The 22,855-nt window shown below is 56.3% G+C and overlaps 1 protein-coding gene across 1 annotated transcript; it reads left to right on the forward strand.

The window, feature by feature from the left end:
- The first annotated feature begins 11,991 nt into the window (after positions 1-11,991).
- Positions 11,992-16,493, forward strand: CRABP2 (cellular retinoic acid binding protein 2). Its single transcript, XM_059673461.1, has 4 exons — positions 11,992-12,240; positions 15,437-15,615; positions 15,831-15,947; positions 16,422-16,493. The coding sequence occupies exons 1-4, from the start codon at positions 12,171-12,173 to the stop codon at positions 16,470-16,472; spliced, it is 417 nt and encodes a 138-aa protein (XP_059529444.1). The 5' UTR covers positions 11,992-12,170; the 3' UTR covers positions 16,473-16,493.
- The last annotated feature ends 6,362 nt before the right edge of the window (positions 16,494-22,855 follow it).

The raw sequence follows: 22,855 nt of genomic DNA on the forward strand, positions 1-22,855 counted from the left end.
TTGAGAACTGTATGCCGAACATAAACTTAATAGTCTAAAACTCCACGTAACCAAGTGGTTCTCAAAAGAGGAAGGGGGCCTGGCCGAGTAGCTCAATGAGAGCACTGTCCTGATACACCAAGGTTGCAGGTTCCGGGTTAGGGCAGAAACAGGAACCAACCAATGAATGCACGGGTAGGGAGAATAGCAGGTCGAAGTTTATCCCTGTCTCTAAAATCAATTTTTTGAAAAAATTTCAGATGATAGCACTGTCCCTTTCTCCACTTTAAAGAACCAGGGATCTAGTGAAGGCTCCAAGGAGGAATCATTTAATTCCTAGTTTAACAGATGATTACAGCCGACAATAGGAAAGATCAACAGTGCTGTAATTATGAACTTGCCCCAAGGCATGCTAGCCCAAGTCCAAGTTTAGAGATGAATATCCATGTTTGCAATATGCTAGGCACATCTATGAATACCCTATATCTACAGTCTGTGTCCTATTCACAAAGCACTTTCACTTACCTGTACTGTAGAGTAAGTTCACCAAACAGCTGTGTCTTCATAAAAAACGTACAAACCTGTAGAGATATGAGTTATTTGAGCCAAATGGACGACAAATTCCAGGAAGCAAAATCTCAATAAATTGAGAAAATGCTCCTAAGAATGGCAGTTTTACAGCTTATTTTTTTTTTTAATATTTTATTGATTTTTTACAGAGAGGAAGGGAGAGAGATAGAGAGTTAGAAACATCGATGAGAGAGAAACATCGATCAGCTGCCTCCTGCACATCTCCTACTGGGGATATGCCCGCAACCCAGGTACATGCCCTTGACTGGAATTGAACCTGGGACCTTTCAGTCCGCAGGCCGACGCTCTATCCACTGAGCCAAACCGGTTTTGGCAATACAGCTTATTTTATACATTAGAATCAAAGGAGGAGACATAAGGGGGGGGAGGGTACATGAAATTGATTGGTAGATTAGGGAGACAGGAGAAAGCAAAGGGGAGGGGATCTCTGAGATTGTATAAAAAGTAAAACAGACTTTTACATTGGTGGATATAAGATAGTTGACATTTACAGCACATGGAGATGGTACGCAGGGGAAAAAGATAACAATGAGGGGCCAAGACTGGTTTGGCTCAGTGGATAGAGCGTCGGTCTGCGGACTGAAGGGTCCCAGTTTCGGTTCCGGTCAAGGGCATGTACCTGGGTTGCGGGCACATCCCCAGTGGGAGATGTGCAGGAGGCAGCTGATCGATGTTTCTCTCTCATCGATGTTTCTAACTCTCGGTCTCTCTCCCTTCCTCTCTGTAAAAAATCAATAAAATATATTTTAAAAAAAGAGAACAATGAGGGATTCTGTGGGATGCTCTGGTGAGGTAGGTATCCCTGAGATCTGGAAAAGGGGATTGACATTCTGAGGATATGTTATCTTTGATGCAAAAAGACAACAGAGGCTCATTTAAGACTGACCTTGTCCCCTTGGCTGGTGTGGCTCGGTTGGTGGGATGTTTGCCCATGCACCATAGTTCAATTCCAGGTCAGGGCACATGTGGAGCTTTTGCTGGCTCCATCCCCAGTCAAAGGCATGCAAGAGGCAGCCAATTGATACTTCACTCTCACATTGATGTTTCTCTCAATCTCTCTCTAGAAATTTTTAAAAATAATAAAAAGAATGACCTTTGTCAAGGAAGCTATAGTCCTAGGATGTGGCTACTGCCATGACTAGTTTTCGGTTAGGAATTTTTATGTTCAGACTATCCTGTGTGGTTACTTTTGGTCTCTATAAGGCCCACCTTGCAGGCCTCCCCTGAGCTTGTCAGGTTTAGTATATGGCCCCTTTTTCATCCACAGCTTTATAGAGTAACAGCAAGTTACCTTGTTTGACATTGGGTTTTAAGTTTGATTTTACCCCTTGCTAAATTTGTGACATTGTCACTTTGCTTCTTGGAGCCTAATGATTCTAGCTTTAAAATCCTGGAGAATATCTACACTAATAAAAGAGAAAAATGGTAATTGGCGTACGGCGCTACCCTTTTCATTGGCTAATCAGGGCTATATGCAAATTAACTGCCAACTAAGATTGGCAGTTAACTGCCAACAAGATGGCGGTTAATTTGCATATGTAGGCACAATGCAGGGAGGCGAAAGGGAAAGCAGGAAGAAGCCCCCTGCCACTGACAGTGATCGGAAACCCAGGGGGGAGCTAAGAGCTGGGGGGCAGGGCAAAGGCGGCCCTGCCCCGAGCCATGATCGGAGAATCAGGCGCCTTTGCTGCCCTGGCCAGTGATAGCAGGAAGTAGGGGTGGAGCCAGCGATGGGAGCTGGGCACAGTTGAAGCTGGCAGTCCCGGGAGCTAGGGGTCCCTTGCCTGGGCCTAAAGCGAAGCCCACGATCGCGGGGCTACTGCAGCTGCGGGTCCCCGCTGCCCGGGCTGGACGCCTAGGCCAGAGGCATTAGGCCTGGGCAGGGGCGGAGCCTGCAACCGCGGGGAGCTGGGGGTCCCCTGCCCAGGCCTGACACCTCTGCCGGAGGCCTCAGGCCTGGTCAAGGGGCCGATCCGGTGATTGGTGATCAGAGGGTGATGAGGGTCAACTCCTCTGGCTGAGGCATCAGGCCTGGGCAGGGGGCAGAGCCAGCAATCGGAGGGGTATGGGGGTCCCCTGCCCAGGCCTGACGCCTGGGCCAGAGGCGTCAGGCCTGGGCTGGGGGCAGAACCAGTGATGGGGGGAAATGAGGGTCCCCTGCCCAGGCCTGACACCTCTGTCAGAGGCGTCAGGCCTGGGCAAGGGGCCGATCCTGCGATTGGAAGGTGATGGGGGTCAACGCCTGAGGGCTCCCAGTATGTGAGAGGGGGCAGGCTGGGCTGAGGGACACTCCCCCCACACACACACACACCCAGTGCACGAATTTCATGCACCGGGCCCCTAGTGTGTGTGTGTGTGTGTGTGTGTGTGTGTGTGTGTGTGTGTGTATATATATATATATATATATATTGATTTTAGAGAGGAAAGGAAGAGGAGAGGGAGAGAGAAACATCAATGATGAGAGAGAATCATTGATCGTCTGCCTCCTGCATGCCCCCCACTGAGGATCGAGCCAGCAACCCTGGCATGTGCCCTTGACTGGAATCGAACCCAGGACCCTTCAGTCCACAGGCTGATGCTCTATCCACTGAGCCAAACCAGCTAGGGCCTGGATTCTTTTCTAACCCTTTATGTTTAACTGATGATTGGCAACTCTTTACTGAGTGCTTCTCAGTGCCAGGCACAGTGCTAACCCCTTCAGGTTCATTTTCCCATTCTCTGTAAGGGAGGGGGTGGTATTCTAATTTAACAGCTGAGTAAACCAAGGATGACAAAAGGTATGAAATCTTCCCCAGGCCAAATAGCTGAAGGTTGGTGGTGCTGGCACTCAGACCTGTCAGGTTTGCCAGTCTGAAGCCTCTGCTATTAACCGCACCCTACTCTGCTATTAACACATCCAGGTGGCATCTGGTGAGACTTGGAATCCTTCCACTCAAATTTTTATGAAGCAAAATGCTATGTGCCAGGCATTTTGCTAGGCATTAAGGGAAGTAGCCTTGTCTTTGCCCCCAAGTTGGGTACAGCAACATGAGGAGAAACCAGTGTACTAATTCCAGTGCACAGTGGCAGGTCCTGTCCACATTCACTGAGAGATTTGAAGCAGGGGAGTGATATCATCAAATTTGAGTATTAGGAGGATGACGCTGGCACAGCCAAGTGGAAACTGGATTGAAGAAGGGCCAGGGGATGAGTCCTTGTTTGAGTAATTTGGATGAGCGGTGACAGAGGCCTGAATCAATGAAGTGGGAAGATGCATATGAGCATCACTGAGGAGGTGGAATCAGCAAGACTCAGAGATCAGGGCAAGAGGACTAAAGGTAGACTTGGTATTTCTGAATTACAGTGACCAGACAAGCGTGGTGCCATTGACCACAACAGAGAACATGGCAGGCAGAAGAGCAGGTTTTTGAAGATGAATTGGGTATTGATTGGGTTGACTTTAAGCTGCCTAAAGATAGCCAAAGGGAGATATCAGCCAGCAGCTGATACCAGACTGGAACTCAGCAGAGGTAGTAAGTGGCCTAATTTGGGGGCAGATTAGCTTTACACATGCAGATGACCTTGGATGTGGTTGATCCTGAGCAGATGTTTAAATCCGAGTCGATATCTTTGGTCTTTTAATTCCCAACCAAGTTCCTGTACACACTGGCTTCGCAAAGAGTGCTCAGGGAGTGCATGTGTGCCTCTCAGGTGGGGACCCACATGTGCTTGGGGGTGGAGATATACTGGGTTGCATGATCTCTAGTTATCAAGGCAGTAACTGAATAGATAAGTGATATGTAGTGGCACTGCAGAGGGGAGGGGTCCTGGTAAGCCAGGTCTCACTCCCTGGCCCTCTGTGCACCAGTCCCTGGCCTTTGTGAATTCCTACATAGACCTTTGTTCTGGTGTCTTCTCTGCCCTCCCATCACTTAACTGTGCAGACTGACTTGTCTTGTTTCTTTCTTTAATATGTACGGCTTCTGGCCTTATTTAGGGACACCATCAACTATGCTTTCTTTGAAAGAATATATATAACACATAGGATATTGAGAGGCAGGGTGCGGGGAGAGAGAAGGTGTTTTTAAAAATTTGGCATGGAAGAGCAAGCATACCTTAATTCTCTGCCAGGCTCAACCGGATTCCATTCTGAAATGTTTAGGAGCAAAGCTTTAGAATCAGGCAGATTCTAAGGAAACACAAGGAAAGCTCTCACACAGCGTGGGCTCAGCCACGCCTCCCTCTCCCAGGCCTGGGGACGGAGGGCTGGGCCCTGCGCCTGTGACCTGACCCCTCAGTCTCTGCACAGCAGCGCCAGGAACCCAACTTGCCTGGCATCCCTCAGCCAGAGGCAACTTCCCCAAAGGCCAGGCCCTTCATTTCCTACCACCCCCTGGAATCCTGTTTGGTGGCCTCTTTGGAAAGATTCCATGAGAGGGATCCAAACCATAACCCAAGGAGGAAGAAGGAGATGCCCTTGTTCTGGGAGCCGGCCCACACCCAGGACCCACAGGGAGGCAGAGGCAGATAATCCAGCCTGGCCGCTTGAGACCTGAGGCTGTGCTGACAGAGTGGCGAGATCTGGGAAGCTTTCCTGAAGGAGAGGAGGTGGAGCTGGGGTAGGAGCAAAGGGGCCCGGGCTGGAGAAAGGGTAGAGTATTCTGAAGGCTTTCTCAGAGGCTAGAGCCAGGCCCCCACACACAACCCACCTCTGCCCACTCTCCACTCCAAGGCAGGGACTGACTGCTCCCAGCTTTGGAATCAACTCCCTGAGTCTCCTGGAAGCTGGCACCAAGGGGTCAGGGAGCATATCGGAGGGGACTGGCCCACAGAGACCATATGCCCACAGGCAGTGAGAAGGGCCCATCCTGGAGAGGATGATGCCCTCTCTCGGTTGTGAGCTCAGTGGGAAGACTGACTAACCAAAACCCCAGATCATCTGGAAACCTGTGGCTGACAGTCCCAGAGCTTTGGGACTTAGGAGGTGTGAAACCGTGGCCAGGAGGTTGGCAACTGTGAAATCCAGGAGCTGCTCTCTCCTTTGATCCCCAGGGACATGTCCCTACGGATTCCCAAGTGCCAAAGCTCCCACTTGGATGTGTTCCCCAGGTTGGTAGAGGAGACAGGCCGGGGAGGCTGGGAGCTTCTCAGGGCAGTGCGCCTGCTCAGCCTGGCTAACCGATGTTCACAGCTGCTAGCCCAGTGCCCTTGGGAATCCAGGCCGGCTGAGAGGCCCTGGTGGCTGGGATGGGGTAGGGGGTACTGGGCAGTGGGAGGCGGAGACTGTTGAGTCTCTCTTTGACAGCTAACATTTTCCAGAGCTGGCGCCCGCAGGGGAAAGGAAATCGGAGCTTCCCACCTCACACATCTTTTTCCCATTTTGTTCAGGCTGCCCAGGGAAAGCCATTAGGGCTAGGTCAGGCTGGGGCCGCCCCGCCACCCATCTCTCCAGTCTATTATAAGGAGGGGCTGGGGGGTGGGGAGGGTCACTGGAAGGACAAGCCCTAGCCTGCCTAAGGGGCCAGACTCTGAACTCATGCCCCTTCTTAATTCCCTGCCCGCTAGTGATGGAAGGGTGGGGGCAGGGACCGGGAAACTGGGCTCCTGGCACCTCCCTTGCTCTTCTTAAATCCCCCTGCACCTCTGATTCTGTCTCTAAGGATTCTGGCCCTCTGGCCCCAAGGGCCAGGGCCTGGTCAGCAACAAGAAGGGCCCTGGGGTTGGGGAAGCTGGCCCTTATTACTTCACTCCTAGGGCTCCCGCCGCCTCCTGGAGCTGCTAGCACAGCTGGTTTCCATAGGCCCCTAGGAGCCAGGCTGGGGAGCAACTATTGTGTCTGGAAACAATAGCTGCATTTGGGGGCTGGAGAGAGGAGGAAAATAAAAGCACTCAAGTGCCTTGCAGAGGAGTTCTCCCCCAGCTGCCTGACCTTCCTAAGGCTGACCTGACCTCTCAGCCCCTCTTACCTGGAACCTCCCCGCACCAACAGTGAGTCAGTCCATTGCCCTCTTTTTATCCCTATCCAGCACCTCCAAGCCCAGACCTGAGACCCCCTCAGTATCTTCTCTGGGACCTTGCCTTTCCCCCTTCCCTCCTGCCTCTTTCCTCTTCAATCCTGGAGTCTGGTTATCTGGCCCGGTGCCCACCTTCTGCAGTTCAGGCTAGAGGAGGCACATAGCACACACCCAGTCTGCAGGCCTGCTGATTCATCGAGAAACTCCATCCAGTTCATCTCAATGAGGAGAGGGGTTCCTGGACCCCTGCTCTTCTTCCATTCCCCAGTCTCAGAAAGTGGGAAAGGTGGCACTGGGCGAAGGCTTGGGCTCCCTAGGCCCAGCACCTTGGGCAACAGTGGCAGGCTTCGAGGCTAGACCGCAGGTGCCCAGCCTGCCAAACTTGTCACAGCTACAGCCTTCTCCCTGGTGCCCTGACTGCCAGGGGTGAAAGGGCCAGTGCAGGGCAGGAGGTGGGATCAGCAGAGGAGTCTGGCCCAGTCACTGGATCACAAAAGACAAGAGGAGTTTAACTGCAGGTCATGTTGCTGATTGACTTCTCCATCCAGCAGTGCTGCCCTCGAGAGGAGAAGGAGCCACAGCTGGCCAGGGTCAGGCCCAGGTCTGATCCGCTCTAGATGTGGACGGCCCCCAGCAGTCCCAGCCACACTAGATCCCCATCTCTCCCTGGAGGTTCTCTGAGAAGCAGGGAGGCCAGGAGAAAGGGGGGGTCAAACTGGTGCCTTCACTGTAGTAGGAAAGGAAACAGCAGGGGCCTGAGTGGGGAAAAAGATGACCCCCCCCCCCACCATGCCTGACTGGCAAGAAGCATCAATGTGGGCAGAGGAAAAGAGAAGCAAAGACCCCAGGGTCAGAGAATAAGGTCAGTGCGGCAGCTGCCAGCACCTGTTCGGGGTCTCCAGGCTCTTCAATGACTACCTGTGTACTGCCCCCCCGCCCTCCCAAGAGACCTCTTTCAAGGGACAGAGATCCAGTCCAGACACCTCCTCAGTCAGTTCATCCCCTCCTCTTGTCTCCCTTGCTCTTCCGTTGGTTCAGCCTGACCTGCTCGGCGTGCTGGCCCAGCCCTGAGGAGCGCATTGGCAGCTGGAGCTGGGAACCAGGTAGCAGAGCCAAAAACAACAGAGGAGCCGCCTGGCTGCCTCGCCTAGATGCTGCGCAGCCCATTCCTGGTCTAACTGTAACACCTTCTATTGCAGCTTCTTCCCCCCTGTGGTTCTGACCCTACCGGGCCACACCTGCCTCCCTTTGCTGGCCCTAGGGGTCAGCCAGGTGTTCTTTGAGTCCAGCTGCCCATACCTTCCCTAGTGCTCAGGGTCTCTCCCCAGCACCCAAAGGGTTCTGGGAAATGGGTCTCCTATTTTCTGGATCTCTGGCTCCATCTCCCAGCTTGTGCGTCAGCTTGCTGGAAGTTCTTTTTGGTCCCATCCATCCTGCTCAATGGCAATTTTATTTGAGAGAATCAGAGCCTTATCAGATTTGAAAAGGGCTGGGTCCCTGAATCCAGGGAGACAGGAATGGAACATTCCCATGGGTATGGAGGATCAGACCAGACCAGGAGGCAGGATGCTCAAGGCCACACTGTGCTAAGTGAAATGCTGAGGGTTAGGGAGACCAGGAGACACAACTGTTCTGGCCCAGCCATTCCCAACTGTTGGTCTGATTGAATAATCGAATCAACACCCCTCCCCTGGGAACTGACCTTTAGGCCACTTCACAATGGACATTCCCTTTCACTGAGACCACATTCCACTTGCTAAGACCATTATCCTTCCCCTCTGGACCTTCCTAGGATCCGGACCGCCCAGAGAATTCTCCGCCCAGAAAAAGCCCGCCTAGAGTCCTTTAAAACCTCTGACTCCCTGTCCCTGGGTGCTGGCGCCATTTTGGGGCTCAGCCCATCTGGTCTCCAGATGACCTAATAAATTTCTAATCCCTTACCATTCTGGCTGCATGCGTTCTTCCTTCGGCAACCCTAACACCAACTCCTTTTTTCCACTCTCAGACCTTCCATCCTCTGTTCAAGTCCTGCCTTCTTTGCTGCCCCTACAAGGAGTCCCAGAGACTCAAGGCTCACCCCCACCTGGGTTTCATTTCTACATGACTCCCAGCCAACAAACTCTCTGACCCAACAGATGCAATAACACGGCTCAGGGTGAGGCCCTTCCACCAGTGCTGAATTTGGCCAGAGCTTCTCTCTGGCCCCAGTTGGGGGTGAGGGTGAAGGGTACATGACTCTCCAACTCTTCCCAATCCTCCCCCCACCCAGCCTCAAGGGAGTGATAGAGAGGGGTGGGGTGTCTCCTTTTCCCAAGGCCCAGACCCCTTAATCGAGCACACAATATAGCCACTCTCCCTCACACTTCTCCAGCCATGCAGATGCCTGCTCAGCTCCATTCCTGCTGTTGCAAAACCAGCCACTTTCCTCTTCGCCACCCTGCAATGCAACAGTCCTAGAATGTTCTTCCCTAATTCTCTCTCTAGCCTGTTTCCTCCTCACCCCGCCCCATCCTGCCTCTGTTCCCCCAGCTTTTCTCACCAACTTTGCACCCTCCCCAGCTTGAGTCTTCAAATTCCTGGGAGAGCCCCCAGAGGGGTATGGCCCAGGCTCCTAGAAAGGGGGAGCGGGTTGCCCCACCAGATCTGGTTGTAATTAAAAGACCAGCGACATTGAGAAATTCCTTATTGATCCCCGCAGGAAATTAGAGCCAGTTGTTTGGGACTGAGCGACTGATGCTGGCTAAGATCCTCCCCATTGCTAGGTTCCCTGGCCCCTCTCCGAGGCTCCCCCACTCTCCCATTCTCCTTCCGTTAGCCCCCTTTCCCCTTACCACCCCACCCCAGCCGTCTCATCCCATTCCCTTTCCTTGACTCCCTTCCCCAGCATCTTCCCTAAGCTCCGCACCCACCCACCTGCCCTCACCCCTGCACTTTACAACGGGTTAACGGGGCTGCTGGAGGCTGAGACCTCCAGCCTCGCTTGCTCAGCACCCTCCTCCAGACCCCCGGACCACCTCCCTCAGCCAAGGTTGGGGTGCAGGGGCTGGAGCTCAGGCCCAGAGCTGCCAAACCACAAACACATCTGGAAAAAATTCCCTTCCCAGCCTGACTTCCCTTTGTCTTCTGTCTTTTTGGAAATTCTGGCCGGCTAGTCAGTGGGGGGAATGAGGAAGAAAAGGGAGGGGAGTGGGCCCAGGCCTCCCTGCCCCCACCCCAGGGAGCTCCCGTCCAGCCTCCCCAGTGTCCTCAGCCAGACCATGTCCCCCCTTCATGCTATTGTAGGTCTAGGCTCCCTCGTCCTGGGGATCATCTTCTGGGCGAGGTTTTAACATCCTCAGTCACCAGGCTAGTGGGGGCGTGGGCCCGCCGGGGCCCTTCTCTTTGCAGCAGGCTGGCTATGGAGCAGGGGACGAGACTGTTCTGGCTGGGGGCTCAAGAGGGCTGGAGAGGAGTGGAGATGGACACAGTGATTTGGGTGGAGGAGGTAGGGGGCAGTGAGGGGGAGGGAGGCGGTGGGAGTCTGGTTTCAGCCATGTTCCCTCCCTTTGGCTAGGAGCCCGATTTCACTGTCAGAACCTAATCCCTCTCCCTTTACCTACAGCACTGCTGGAGCCCGGGTGGGGGAGGAGCACAGGCAGAGCCTGCAACTCCGGGGGAACATCCCCCAGGGACACCCCTTCTTGCTTCCACCTCTGCTTTTGTCTGTCCTTCCTCAGAGATCTCTACTTGCTGCCCTCTGCCTTCCAGAAGCCCAGCCCCCCCCCCCAAGATAAGCTCCTCCGCATAAAACTGAGACCCCCAAACCAGGCTGAACCTCCAGCTCCCTTCCTTAAACCTGACAAGTGTATTCGTGACCGCTGCGCGAGGCCCCATCCAAAAGTCCTTTCTACCGTCTACCCTCCCTCTCTCTTGCTGCAGAGTCAACCTAGATGCCCTGTCCCTGCACGTCCATTATTCAGAGTCCCCTCCTCAGGGCCCGGGGGCTCCACCCGCAGTGCGTCCTCCAGTCCCGGGTAAATCCTCCAGCCCTTGTCGTTTGGCTCTAGGCCTCTGGACTCCCCCCAGCGCAGGCCCCCAACCCTCGAGACCGGTCCAGGGCTCGGAATCTCAGAGCCTGTCCTCTGCTCCACCCACGGCCACGCTGGCAGGGAGAGACCGGGGCCGCGACCAGATGTGGGGTTTCTCGTCCCGCCTCGGAAGGAGCTGGGAGGCAGCCCAGGAAGGGTGGCGGGGGTGGGGACGGACGGGCCGCGGGGCCCCGTGCGCGGACTCGCCAAAGGCACCTGAGCTGCAGCGTCCCCCGCGCGGGACAGACGCCGCCCGCCCCGCTCCGTCCCTCGGCCTGGGCAGTCCCGGGTCTCCAGCCAGTCCCCGAGGCTCCCCGCCTGGCCCCCATTTCTGCTCCCCGGGCCCCCGGCCCTCTCCGTCGGGGTCTCTGCGGGAAGCGCTGCCCTGCCCCCTCCTTTGATCTCACACTTCAAAGCCTCTCCCTAGCGGCGGCCGCTCCTTCCGCCCGGTTTACGGCTGAGAATGGTGACACCTGAGACCCTGCTCCGCCTCCTCCCGGGGGCACCCAGCCTCCTTCCAACCTCGGGGCTCCGCGTCGGTCCCGCCTCTCCCCGCGCCCGCCGCGATCCCCTCGGGGGTCTGCCGAGCCGAGCGGCGGGGAAAGCGCCTCCATAAAGAGATCGTGTCGAGTGATTGGCTGTGACCTCTGCCCTCCCCAGCCTCGCGCCGGGGGCCCTGCTTAACCCTTTGGTGCACGCCCTGCGCTTGGAGAGGGACCAGTCTCCCTGCGCCAACTTCTAAAGTCCCCAGGTGGCACCGGGGCCCGCAACCCGGCGGGGAGTCGGAGGGGGTGCTGCCCCCTTCCCGCCCCTTCGAATCGTCCCAGCAGGGGGCGTCGTTGCCTCACTTAAGAGCCTGCCCAGAACCCCCGGGGCCCCTAGCGGGTCTTCGAGTTCGGAGTGGTCCCGGGGGTCCAATTCAGGCTTCCCCGGAGCCGAGCTAGGGCGCGCCCTCCCTCCTCCGGCTCCCGATCGCGAGCAGGGCTGGCCCGCGGTGACGGCCCCAGGTCCCGACACCAAGGAGTTGGGGAGACGCGGGGAACCCGCACGACATGACCTTGGGGTTCGGACGGCAAGACCTGAGCCCTGAGCATCTGCGCCCGGCGCCCCACGCCCCTCTGGGCTGAGAGGCCAATCCCAGTCCTCGCTCTCCGTTCGCCTCCCCGTCCCACCGCGGGCGCGGGGCGCGCGCTCTCGGTCCCCAGCAAACCCTGGTCCCGCCCACGGGGCTAGATCGGGAGGCAGGGGGCTTGGCAGTGGGGGCTGTGCGGCGGGCCGCGGCTCAGGGCCCCCCAGGTGGGGTGGGAGGCGGGGCGGGAGGAGGGGCCACCCCGTTTTTTTGGGCAGGGGCGGGCCCGCACCGGGTATAAAAACTGCCCGCGCGGGAGCCCCGGCCAGCTTTGGGGTTGTCCTGGGACGTGTCCTGCTTCCCGAGTCTCACGCTCTGGCGAAGGCGGCGGCCACATATCGTTTGACTAAAGGACTCACCGTCCAGTGCTCCAGCCGTAGACCCTAAGGGCCCGCCTCCAGCGCCGCCACCATGCCCAACTTCTCTGGCAACTGGAAGATCGTCCGATCGGAAAACTTCGAGGATTTGCTCAAAGTGCTGGGTAAGGAGATTTGCAAGGGCCCCGGAGAGGGAGTATTCGGAGGTGGGTAAGAGTAAGAAAGGAAGGGGGGTAGAATCAGGGCTTAGGGGTCCCAGAGTGCTGGGCCGGGCCACCTAAATCCTGCTTTCTCTGGCGGGGCGCCCACCGATGCCAGCTCCTGCAGTGACTCAGCCTGTGAATCAAGTAGAAACCAGAAGCACGAGGTCCGTATCCCTTTGGGTGGGGAAGAGGGGCTCTCTTCAGTTCAGGAGCTGCAAACCCTGCATCCAGGCAGGGAGCCTGGGGCCCTCCCCCCCACCCCCACCCCAGACCTTTCGGCCTCCTTCCCTTGTCCCCGCTGGTAACCCAGCCCAGGCAAGTTCCTTCCCCATGCGCCGCTCTCCACCCGCCAGGTGAGGGCCACCCCAGCCCCCCTTGGCCCTCCTTCCTTCCCCCTTCAGCACTTCCCACTCTGCTCCCTCTTCACCCCCATCTGTGAGGCAAGTATTTTTCCTACAGCGAGTTCCAGAAACCTAAAATTGCTCTAGATAATTATCACTTTCTTCGATTTCAAGAAATGGCTTTGTGTGGAACTCCCCCCTCACCCCCTTTCTCCAATAGGAGTTCTCTTTTCCCTTCTCCCTGGATGCCCACTACAGCCCAGCTGGGTGTGCTGGTTAAAGGCAGGGAAAACTGTCCCCACCCAGATGGTCCTTCCCAAGTCTTGTGTGCCCCCTGTCTGGGGAAGGGGTGAAAGCTAGGAAATGGCTGGAGGGGGTGGGGGGCTCTGGGAAGAGATGGAAATTGGTTAAGCAACTGGGGAGCCACCTGGGAGCCCCAGAGCCATCCATTTCAGGACTGAACAGAGAGAACCCAGTTGGGCTGGGTGGGGAGGGGCACCTTGTGTGGGGCCAGGGGCTGTAGGGGTGAATCTGAACCTAGGAAGGGTCTGGAATGCGATCCGAAAAGCAGGGACTTCCAGCATTCCTTGCTGCTGGTTCTCCTTGCAGTCTAACCACAGCACTTGTGTTGCCCTCGCTGAAATGAAAGACCAAAAGGATAGGAAATTTCCCTTCAGAAGGCCTCGGTGTCATCCCCTCCCCCAGCTCCAGATTTGGCTCCTCTCCCCAGTGGGTGAGGCACCCCCAGGACCCAGCTGGAGAATAAGACCAAAGCCCAGCCCTGTTGTCTGTCTATCTTCGTCTGTTTGTCCTCCCTGCAGGGTCTCTCAGAGCCACGTGCCCTCCTCAGGCCCTGCTGGGAGACAGATTGCAAACAGACCCATTAACACAGCCCTGAGTCAGCCGAGGTTGGCCGAGGCTGGACGCACTCCACAGGCAGCTGAGGCGGGCTGGAGGGGCGTCTCCTCGGAACCCAGCAGCCTTGCCTCCACCGGAACCTCAGTCACTTCTCACGCTCCTTGGCCCTAGTCCAGGGTCCCTCTCCGGTGAGGGATGCTCAGGTGTTTGGGGGACAACTGTCCCGTGCAGTGTGATGGCCACGGATGGAGGAGGCTCTGCTCCTGTAACAGGAAAGATGAATGTTAGAGAGCAGATGGACTTCCCAGGCAGCAAAAGGGGGAAGTAGTCTCAGTGCAAGAACATGGAGTGGGACGTGCCTCCTCTGCCCAGTCAGCTGGACCTGGAAGCTCGGTCATTTCTCCCCGGGCCTGAGATCAGCAGTCAGGAACGGGGCTCCTGGGCTCCTGAGGGCCAGGGCTCTCTCCCTCCAACTCCCTCTTTCTGGCCAGAGTGTGTGCTGTGGTGCCAGGGGGAAAGAGATTTGTTTCTCTCGGAACCCAAGTCTAGAGGAGGGGCAGGGAGTTTGGGCCGGGTCAGGGGTAGGGGAATCCCGCTCACCTGGCCCAGCTTGGCCCCCTCATCCCCACCAATTGCTTCTCTGGGGGGTTCTGCTCCAGTCAGGGCAGGAGGCCTGGCCGGGCAGTTTAGACCCGGGCCCTGGTCAGAGGCGCCTGCCTGCCTGCTTGTCTTCTGTCAGGGGGGTGCTCTCTCCTGGCACCCCCACCCCTCTTAATAACTGGGGAGCAGAGAGCAGCGGTCCAATCTGGGAGAGGATAGGCGGACAGGCACGGGGACTCTGAATGAGAAGCACTTACCAGGGTGAGTTGGGGACACATCAGGGGCGGGGAGGGCAGTGCCCCCCTCTGTCCCGCGAAGGGAGAAGGGCAGGTGAGCAGGAGTCTGATGCAGAGAACGTCTGAGCCCCAGCTCTGGCTTTTTCTTTGCCTTCCTTCTATCAGTAAAAGTGCCTGCTACCGGAAGACTAACTACTATTTCTTAAAAACTCAAAGGTGTGCCTGGCACTGAGTACTAGGCCCTAAACACACCTACCTCATCCCATTTGCTAGGCTTTGGGAGAAACTATTGTCTCCATTTTACAGTTGAGCAATCTAAGGCTCAGATAAGTTAAGCCATTTGCCTAGGCCCTAGGGCAGTGATGGCGAACCTTTTGAATTCGTGTGTCACTTCTGACATGTGTGTCACTTCTGACACATGTGTCATAGGTTCGCCATCACTGACCTAGGGTCACCCAGCCTACAAGCGCGGCTGAACCAGGTGGAAATCGAGGAAATGGATCTTACTCCAGAACCTTTGGCTTCCCCAGTGGCTGGCCACCTCTTCCCTGGCTGAGAATCCCTGTCCCATCATTTTGGGGAGGGACAGAGATTGGGCAAATGAAGGCCCACCTGGCACCAGATAGGGGAGGTGGAAGCACAGGGAGGAAGTGGTCCCTACCTCCAGGACAAAGTGGTGAGGCTGCCTGGGAGGGTCTGTCCTGCACATGGGCAGAGGTGAGGGCACAGTGGCTCTAATGAGCCCACCCAGCAGAGGGTCTCAAGCAGGGTAGACAAAGGGCCCAAAGTGAGGTGGACAGAGCCAGTGAGCCCATAGCAGGATGCCTGCTGGGTGAGGGGAATGGGAAAAAGTGCCCCTGAGCTGGGAAGGGGGGGCGGGGTGGCTAATCTAGGACTGCTGACTCACCCAGGTGGGGTGGCTGCTAGGAGCAGGATCCTTTAAGGGCAGGCACTGCCTCTCTGCCCTCCTCCCTAAACCCCATCATTCATTAGGGCTGCACCACCTGCCCTGTCCTTCATGAACTTTCTCGGAAACTAGCCAGACTGCTCCAGCTGTCTCTTGGGGAAGGTGTAACACAGGTGCCTGGAGCACCCCAAAAGGTGAGCCTCTCTCCTCTGCAGGGGTGAACGTGATGCTGAGGAAGATCGCCGTGGCTGCCGCCTCCAAGCCGGCAGTGGAGATCAAACAGGAGGGAGACACTTTCTACATCAAAACCTCTACCACCGTGCGCACCACGGAGATTAACTTCAAGGTTGGAGAAGAGTTCGAGGAGCAGACTGTGGATGGGAGGCCCTGTAAGGTGAGTGCCAGGAAGGAGTCCCTCAGGATCCTGGCTTCTATGGCCCTGCCTCTCAGCATGCCATTTTCTAGTCTTTTCCTGGGTCCCTTTCTCTTTTTCTAATGGAGGAAGTCCCTCGGTCGTGGTGGTGGGGAGAAAGGGGGTACAGCCCCTATCTCTCTTGCTACATTGTCCCTGGTGGGGGCGCAGCTCACTTGGCCACCTCTCCCTTGCAGAGCCTGGTGAAATGGGAAAGTGAGAACAAAATGGTCTGCGAGCAGAGGCTTTTGAAGGGAGAGGGTCCCAAGACCTCCTGGACCAGAGAACTGACCAATGATGAGGAGCTGATCCTGGTGAGTCCTGCCTCCTCCCAGCTAAGCGCAAGCCCACTGCTACCTCGGGGGATGTCCTGGGGTGCTCCAGGGTGCAGAGGGTTCGAGGACAGTCATGGTTGGTTCCCACATCCTGATGTGACTGCTGGGGTGTGAGTAAGCTGTCCCTGTCCACACAGTGCCCTCACGCAAATGAGAAATGGCGCCCCCTCGGAGGGGAACAGTGGATATTCACTGAGAGGTCCCAGCAGTTCTCCAGGGGACCTCCCCCGCTCAGGGATGAGGATATAGGGTAGACCCCTGGGGCTCTGGTGCCATCTTCCCTCCCATGATGCCCAGGCCTTTGGGGACCAGCTTCTGACTGTTGGCCCTGAACCAAGAAGCAGGTTTGAGCCTAGAGACAGAGCGGAGTTCCTTTGTTCAACCCTCCTCCCCTTCCCAAGCCACAGGGCCGGGGGCCTCCCGGGCTAACAGTGACTTCTGTCCTCCTTCCAGACCATGACGGCGGATGACGTTGTGTGCACCAGGGTCTACGTCCGAGAGTGAGTGGCTGTGGATCTGACAGATGCCCAAGCCCATCCCCAGCCCACGCTCCTGCTTCTCTGCCCTGTGGGCCGTCCCTCCCCCCTTCCTTCTAGGCTAGCTGTCCCCCTCACCCATGCCACTTCCCCAGGTGCTGGGATGCCTCCTGCAGGGGCTCTGCGTTTTTTGCCCCTCCTCCACTCCCCTGTTCCAACAAAGAGGGGTGGGTTGCAGGAGCCCAGCTCACCCATTTTGGAATCACTCCCCTCACCCCCCAAATACCCAGTCCCAGCCCCAAACCAGCCCAGAACCGTCTCTTTCTGTGAGGGGACCTGAGGGCCTGAGAGGGAAAGACAACCCTCAGGCTTCTACTTTGTCCCTGTAGCCTATACAGTATAGAATATTTATTGGTTAATTTTATTAAAATGTTTTAAAAAAAATATAACCTGTCTCTGGCTCATTGGAAAGGAGATGTGTGGGAGCTGAGGTTTCAGTAGCAGGAATATGAGTTAGGATCCTTCCCTTCATTGTTCTCACCACCACTGCTTCATCTGCTGCTGAATCTGTGAGCATCACCCCCACTTCCTCTCCTCCAACCTCCTTGGTCCCCCCTCTGACTTCCAAGGTCACCAGGGCCTCGTTCCCCTGACCCCTCGGAGGGGCGCTCCTCCCACCTTCTCCACAAAGGTGACACAGCTTCCTCCTCCTCCTCCAATTGTTCCTTCTCTCTCCTCCAGCCTCAGTCTGTGGGCGACCCCAGGCCTGGCCTTGGCCTCCCACACATTCCAGGTGAGCTCATCGATGCCTCAGGCTGGCCTTGCTCCTGCCCAGGTCTCCGTGTCTGAGACAAGCAGGTCTCTGCCTTGAGACCTCTCACATACCCCTTCTGCCCTGGCTCCTACATCTCCCAGGCCCCTTGGACCCTTCTCCCTGAACCTCCACACTCAAGTCTACACCGCATCTTCCCAGATTCCATCCTGATCTCAAATGCTTGCCCTCCTTCCCCGGGCCACTGCCCTAGGCCAGACCTTGTCATCACTCACCAGGTTCCCTACAGCAGTAGCTTCTAACTGGCTTTCCTGGCATGATAAAGGGAAGTGAGCACAATGTTGGAATAAGAGAGTTTTGAGTCCTGGTTCTGCTGCTTGCTGTTTGTGTGACCTCAGACAGGTGGGTTTCCCTGAGCCCGAGCTCTTCGCACAGCCTGAAGTGGCCTCTCCCTGCGTCTGTGCTCCCGCCAGTGGGCACGCTTCACAGCCTGCGTCAGCAGTGCGCTCCCTCTCCCTGTGTCAGCAGTGCCAGGGCCTACGGCTTCTGCCCCCTGAGAGGCCACATATGCAGCTGAGGGCAGAGGATCAGGGCCTGGGAGTTGGGGAGACAGAGTCTCCTCAAAGTCTCCTCAGAATGTGGGGTGGGGGAGGTGAGGGGTCCGTTCATGTATTCAACCAACTATCATTTCCTGAGTGCCTCCTAGGAGCTAGTACCCTGCTAGGTGCTGGGAACACAGATAAGAGAAAAATGGACAAGATCTCTGCCCTCATGCGGCCTGTAAGAGGGAAACGGACCTTTAATGGGGAAAGATAGACAATGGAAAAATAAATGCACCAATAAATAATTGCATATCGTGCAGGTTCTATGAAGGAGAAAGGGAGAGAGCATGATAGACTGGGATGGGCGCAGATGGAGGAGGGCAGGTGTTTTGGAGGACAAAGCATGGCGGTGGGGGGGGGGGGGATCCTGAAGCACCTAGTGGGATGGAGCAGAGGAAAAGGTGCTCTAGGCACAGGGCTCAGCAGGGTAAGGGCCCTGCGGACAGGTTGGGGCTGTCCAGGTCCTGTGAGGAGTACAGGGCAGGGTGGCTGGGGCTGTCAGGGGCTGGATTGGCCTGAGGGCCACCGTATTTCTTATTTTATTCTAAATGCAATGAAACCACTGAAAGGCTTTTAAAAGGGGGAGGCGGGTGGCATCCCATTTGTGGGTTTTTTGTTTGTTTGTTTTAGTTTTGCCTTCCCAAGCAAGGCCTCCAAAAATTAGATTGCCTCCCCCGCCCCCCAAAAAAATGGGTGAGAGAGAGTATACATTTGTGTTTGTAAGAGGTCCCTCTGGCTGCCAGTGGAGTCGGGGGAAAAGGGGGAGTGAAGGGAAAGCCAGCAGGAGGCTAGTGAGGTGCTCATCAGGGGCAGGGGATGAGGGGGCGCAGAGGTGGAGGGTGCAGCCTCAGTGATACATTAGACGGGAGGGGAGGGGAGGGAGAGAGAGGGAGGTGTCACTGTGCCCTGGGCTTCTGGCTTGGGCCACTAGGGGAGTGGTAGTGTTTTCAGAAATGGAAAACATAAGTCAGGCTGGGCTTTCTGGATGCCAGTTTCTGTTTGTTGTAATCCCGAAGAGCCCTAACTCCGGGCCTGAGCCCCTGCTTCGTCTCTCTCGGCATCACCTCCCCTCTTCTCACCCATCCTGGACCCAGTTCTGTCTGACCTCCATCCAGGCTGCTGGCTCCCAGCCTATCCTTCCCACCTGAGCTCGACTCCCTCCCCACCCTGGAGAGACCCTCTGGCCCCTTCCCAGATCCTGGCTGGAACTGTCTCCCGTTTGCTCCGAGCACCTGCTCATTTCTCTGCCTAGTTTGTCTCTTTCTGGAACAAAGATGTTGAGAAAGGCAGAGAGAAGAGGCCAATTTCTCTTTCTCAGGAGATCCCAGAGGGCAGGGGCTGGGTCTCCCCCATCAGACTGGGGGCTCCCAGAGGCAGTGGCTCCCTGGTGGCAGGGCCTTTCCCTTTGGCTCTGCTTCTCCCGTACTTCCTTGCCCAGCAGCCTGAGATGACAAGGAAATCACTGTCCTGAACCTACAGATTGGATCAGGGAGGGGCGCCTCACCCATCTGATCCAGCCTGGCCCAACCCTTGAAAAAGTCCCTCCAGCCCTGGCCCAGGTGGCTCAGTTGATTTGAATGTCATCCCGTACAACAAAAGGGTTGAGGGTTCGATCCCCAGTCAACGGGGAGATAACTGACTGATGTTTCTCACATGATGTTTCTCTCCCTTCCTCTCTCTCTAAAATAATAATAACAATAACAATAACAATAATATCCTCAGGTGAGGATTCAAAAAAGAAAGAAAAAAAAAGTCCCTCCAGCTTCCCTTCCCACCCCCAAGTCCCTCTTGAGCTCTTCTGCTACCCGGGTCTTCATTACTCAGCAGCAAGTTTGGAAGAAAATGCACGGGAAGCCCACCCCCTGCCTACATCCTGTGCGAGTCCCATGGACAACCTTCTCTAAGTCCAAGCTTCTCCGAACCCAGCCACTGGAGGGTGAAAGGGCTCAGGCGGCAGAGATGCCCAGGCCATGAGGCCCAAGACCGGAAGGCAAAGACAAGGGAGGGGCCATGTGTGATTCTGCCCCGGGGTTGGGGCTGACAAACATGGCAGGGGCACCAGCAGGCACTGGAGAGTCTGCGCCAAAATCTTAGGGAAACAGGTGCCACCGAAGCACACACATCCTGGACGCAGGAGCATGGAGCTCAGGCAGAGACAGGCCTGGTAATAGCAAAACCAAGAGGCCAGGTGATCACTCGCGAGAAGTCATGCGAGGACGAAGGAGGGGCCACGTGAAGATTGAAGGGATGTGGCCAGGAGCCCCCAGGAGCTGAAGAGGCAGGAAGGACCCTTCCCTGGAGTCCTTCCAGGGAGCACAGCCCCAGACACCCTGATTTCAGATTCTGGCACCCAGATGGGGAGAGCGCATGTTCCTGCTTTAAGCCAGTCTTGTAGCCATCTGAGCAGCAGCCTCAGGAAATAGGCTCCTCCTTGCCCCTTCTTTTGGGGCTTTGACCGGGTTCTGGGAACAGCTGAGCTCTGTGCCCTGGCAGGGTAGAGCCCCTAGACCGCTCACTGCAGGGCTCAGAGGGAGATCCATCCCTGTGTCTGTGCCTCAGCCCTGTCTCCTGCTCCCCCGGGCTCCTGGGCAGTGACAGTGCAGTGGGCACACCAGGCAGGCTGCTTGGCTCAGGGACTTCTCTCCTCCTGAGTCCCCAGCTGCAGGATGATGCAGGGCACGCCCCAGCCCCGCCCTTACCTCCCAGGCCTTCCCCCTAAGGAGTCCAGCCTGCGCCTGGGCTTCCTGGAGCACCTGGGTTGACAGGAGCCCACAACTGGGTTGCCATGCCCATATTCTAGATGTCAAGACTGAGGCTCAGAGAGGGGGAGCAGAGGTCCCTACCCCCAGCCCACCTCCCCCTCAACTCAGCCCAGCTCACAGGTGGCTTCCCCAGGTGCCTCCCAGTTGCCATGGTGTCAGAGGAGGAGGAGGGGGAGGAGGAGGAAGAAGAGATGGAGGGGCAGGTTTCTGAAAAGCAATCCCCGAACACACACCAGCTGGCCCCTGGCCCCTCGTTGCTCACTCCCTCTCTCCAATGTCAAAGCATCCATTTATGCATCTGGGCCCGGGCCTCTTCCAAGCCGGGAGCAAAGGAGGTCAAGAAGGCAGAGGGCCCAGGGAGTGGGTTCTGGGACCCCAACCTCAAACAGCAGATTTCCTGGACCTGGACTCCATTGCCCTCCCACAGTTCCCAGACCAGGCGAGCTCCTTCCTGCCTCCCTGCCTTCCCACATGCAGTTCCCTCCACCTGGAAAGCCCTTCCTCAGCCTTCAGGTCCCAGCAGCTTTAACTCCACTGGAGAACCTCCCCTGAGTCCCCAGGGGCTCCCCCTGCATCCTGCACCCACCGCGGTCACAGCCCTTTTCTTGATGATGCTCTCACAGGCGGGTTGGTGAGGTCTTGGGGATGCTAGCTTTTCCTTTGTACCCCAGCCCCTCGCACAGACAGGTGCTCAGTAAATCCGGAAGGAAGGAGGGAGGGAGGGAAGGGAGCAAAAAGGCACCTCTCGTAGGATAGGAGAGGATCTGGACCGTGAGCACCGGGCACAGGGCTGGGCACGGAGCAAAGCCCACCAGCTTCCTGCCACCTCCACTTGAGCCCGGGCTCCAGCACCTTCAGCCTCACCCCATTTGGAGCCGGCTCAGGGGTCCTCTCTACACCCACAGGCCTGTGTCTGTTGTCCCTTTGGAGGCAAGGTAATCACACCAGGATGCAGATGTGCACTTGACTCCATAAGGAGCTCCCTGTGTTGGGGAGAATTGGGAGAAAGGCCTCCATTCTCAGAAATCCAGGGCCAGGCAAGCTGGCAAGGGCCTGAGGGCTGACCTTGAGCAGGGGATTTCAAAGGGTTTTCACACTGAGTACTTTCTGCAAACAATGCCTTACCTGATGGCCATGACATAAAACATGGAAACCAAGCTGCTTGGGGTAGAAGTTGTGGGTGTTGAAGGCACTGGGAGCTGGGGGTTGGGGTTGGTCCTGGTGGTGGGATGGGGCAGCCAGGAAGGAGAGAGAGAGAGAGAGAGAGAGAGAGAGAGAGAGAGAGAGAGCGCGAGCGAGAGCCCTGGGTTGAGTCCAGTGGCTGACATTTACTAACTGGTACAGAAGGGCTTCAATATTTTCAGAACTGTGTGTTCATGCCAGTGTGGCTGAGCCAACAAACTCATCTTTCACAGCAAGAAGTCAGTCTATACAAACAAAAATGAAAATATGTCCTTGGAAAAAATCATGACTTCAATCTTTAATGTTCTCAGTTTCTTTTCTTTTTCTTTTTTTTTTAAATCTTGAATGGATACTTTAGGGGAAGTATCTCTTGTCCCGAGGAAATATTGATATGAATTCAGCAATTCCATCAACTTCTCTTTCCTTTTCTTTGGTGAAATTCAAGTAAAATTAAATTTAAAATTGTATCTGGAAAAAACAAAACAAAAACAAAGCCCAAGGAATTCAGGGCATCGCTGAGACCTGAGAAGAGAAAGCCTGCGGGGAGCCCAGGGCCCAGAGTGGCTTTGAAGCTCCCAGAACCCAAGGGCAATTCCATGCTTCTATGTGGCAGGAAGAGCCAAGTTACAGGGACCCACATGGGAGGAACTGGCAGAAATCTGGCCAGAGACAGGAAGAGAGAGAGATGCAGAGGGAGAGACTGGGGGAAGGAGACTTCGGGGAGAAAGTTAGTGGGAGGGAGGGGGAGATACCCAGACCAGAGAGGAGTGGAGGAGGGGGAAAGAAAGGGCCCCGGGGGTGCGGGGTCAGAGGAGAGGGGGTCTGATGGTCAGCCCTCTGACCCCAGGTCCCTACAAAAGGCTGCCTCAGGACCTCCACAGGCACAAGATGGATGGGACTGCCAGGCCCTTTGTGGTGGGAGGAGGAGGGAGTGTAGGAGGTGAAAGGGAGCAGACCCTGAGACAGTCCTCCAGGGTCCCCCACCTCTTGTTAGCTCCCTTTCCCCTCCCCACAGTGACCTCCGGAGCCTCCCAGAGTTAGTGGGGGATGGGGGAGAGGCTCAGGGGGGAATGGGGAGGAGGGGAGGAGGAGA

This window comes from Myotis daubentonii, chromosome 18 (genome assembly GCF_963259705.1).
Source record: "Myotis daubentonii chromosome 18, mMyoDau2.1, whole genome shotgun sequence".
NCBI lineage: Eukaryota > Metazoa > Chordata > Mammalia > Chiroptera > Vespertilionidae > Myotis > Myotis daubentonii.

Bases quoted from the DNA above. Each gene is read 5' to 3' on its own strand.
- CRABP2 (XM_059673461.1), top strand. From the start codon at position 12,171: ATGCCCAACTTCTCTGGCAACTGGAAGATCGTCCGATCGGAAAACTTC. The intron at 15,616-15,830 runs GTGAGTGCCAGG...TCTCCCTTGCAG, and splicing joins TGGATGGGAGGCCCTGTAAG to AGCCTGGTGAAATGGGAAAG. The intron at 15,948-16,421 runs GTGAGTCCTGCC...TCCTCCTTCCAG, and splicing joins ATGATGAGGAGCTGATCCTG to ACCATGACGGCGGATGACGT.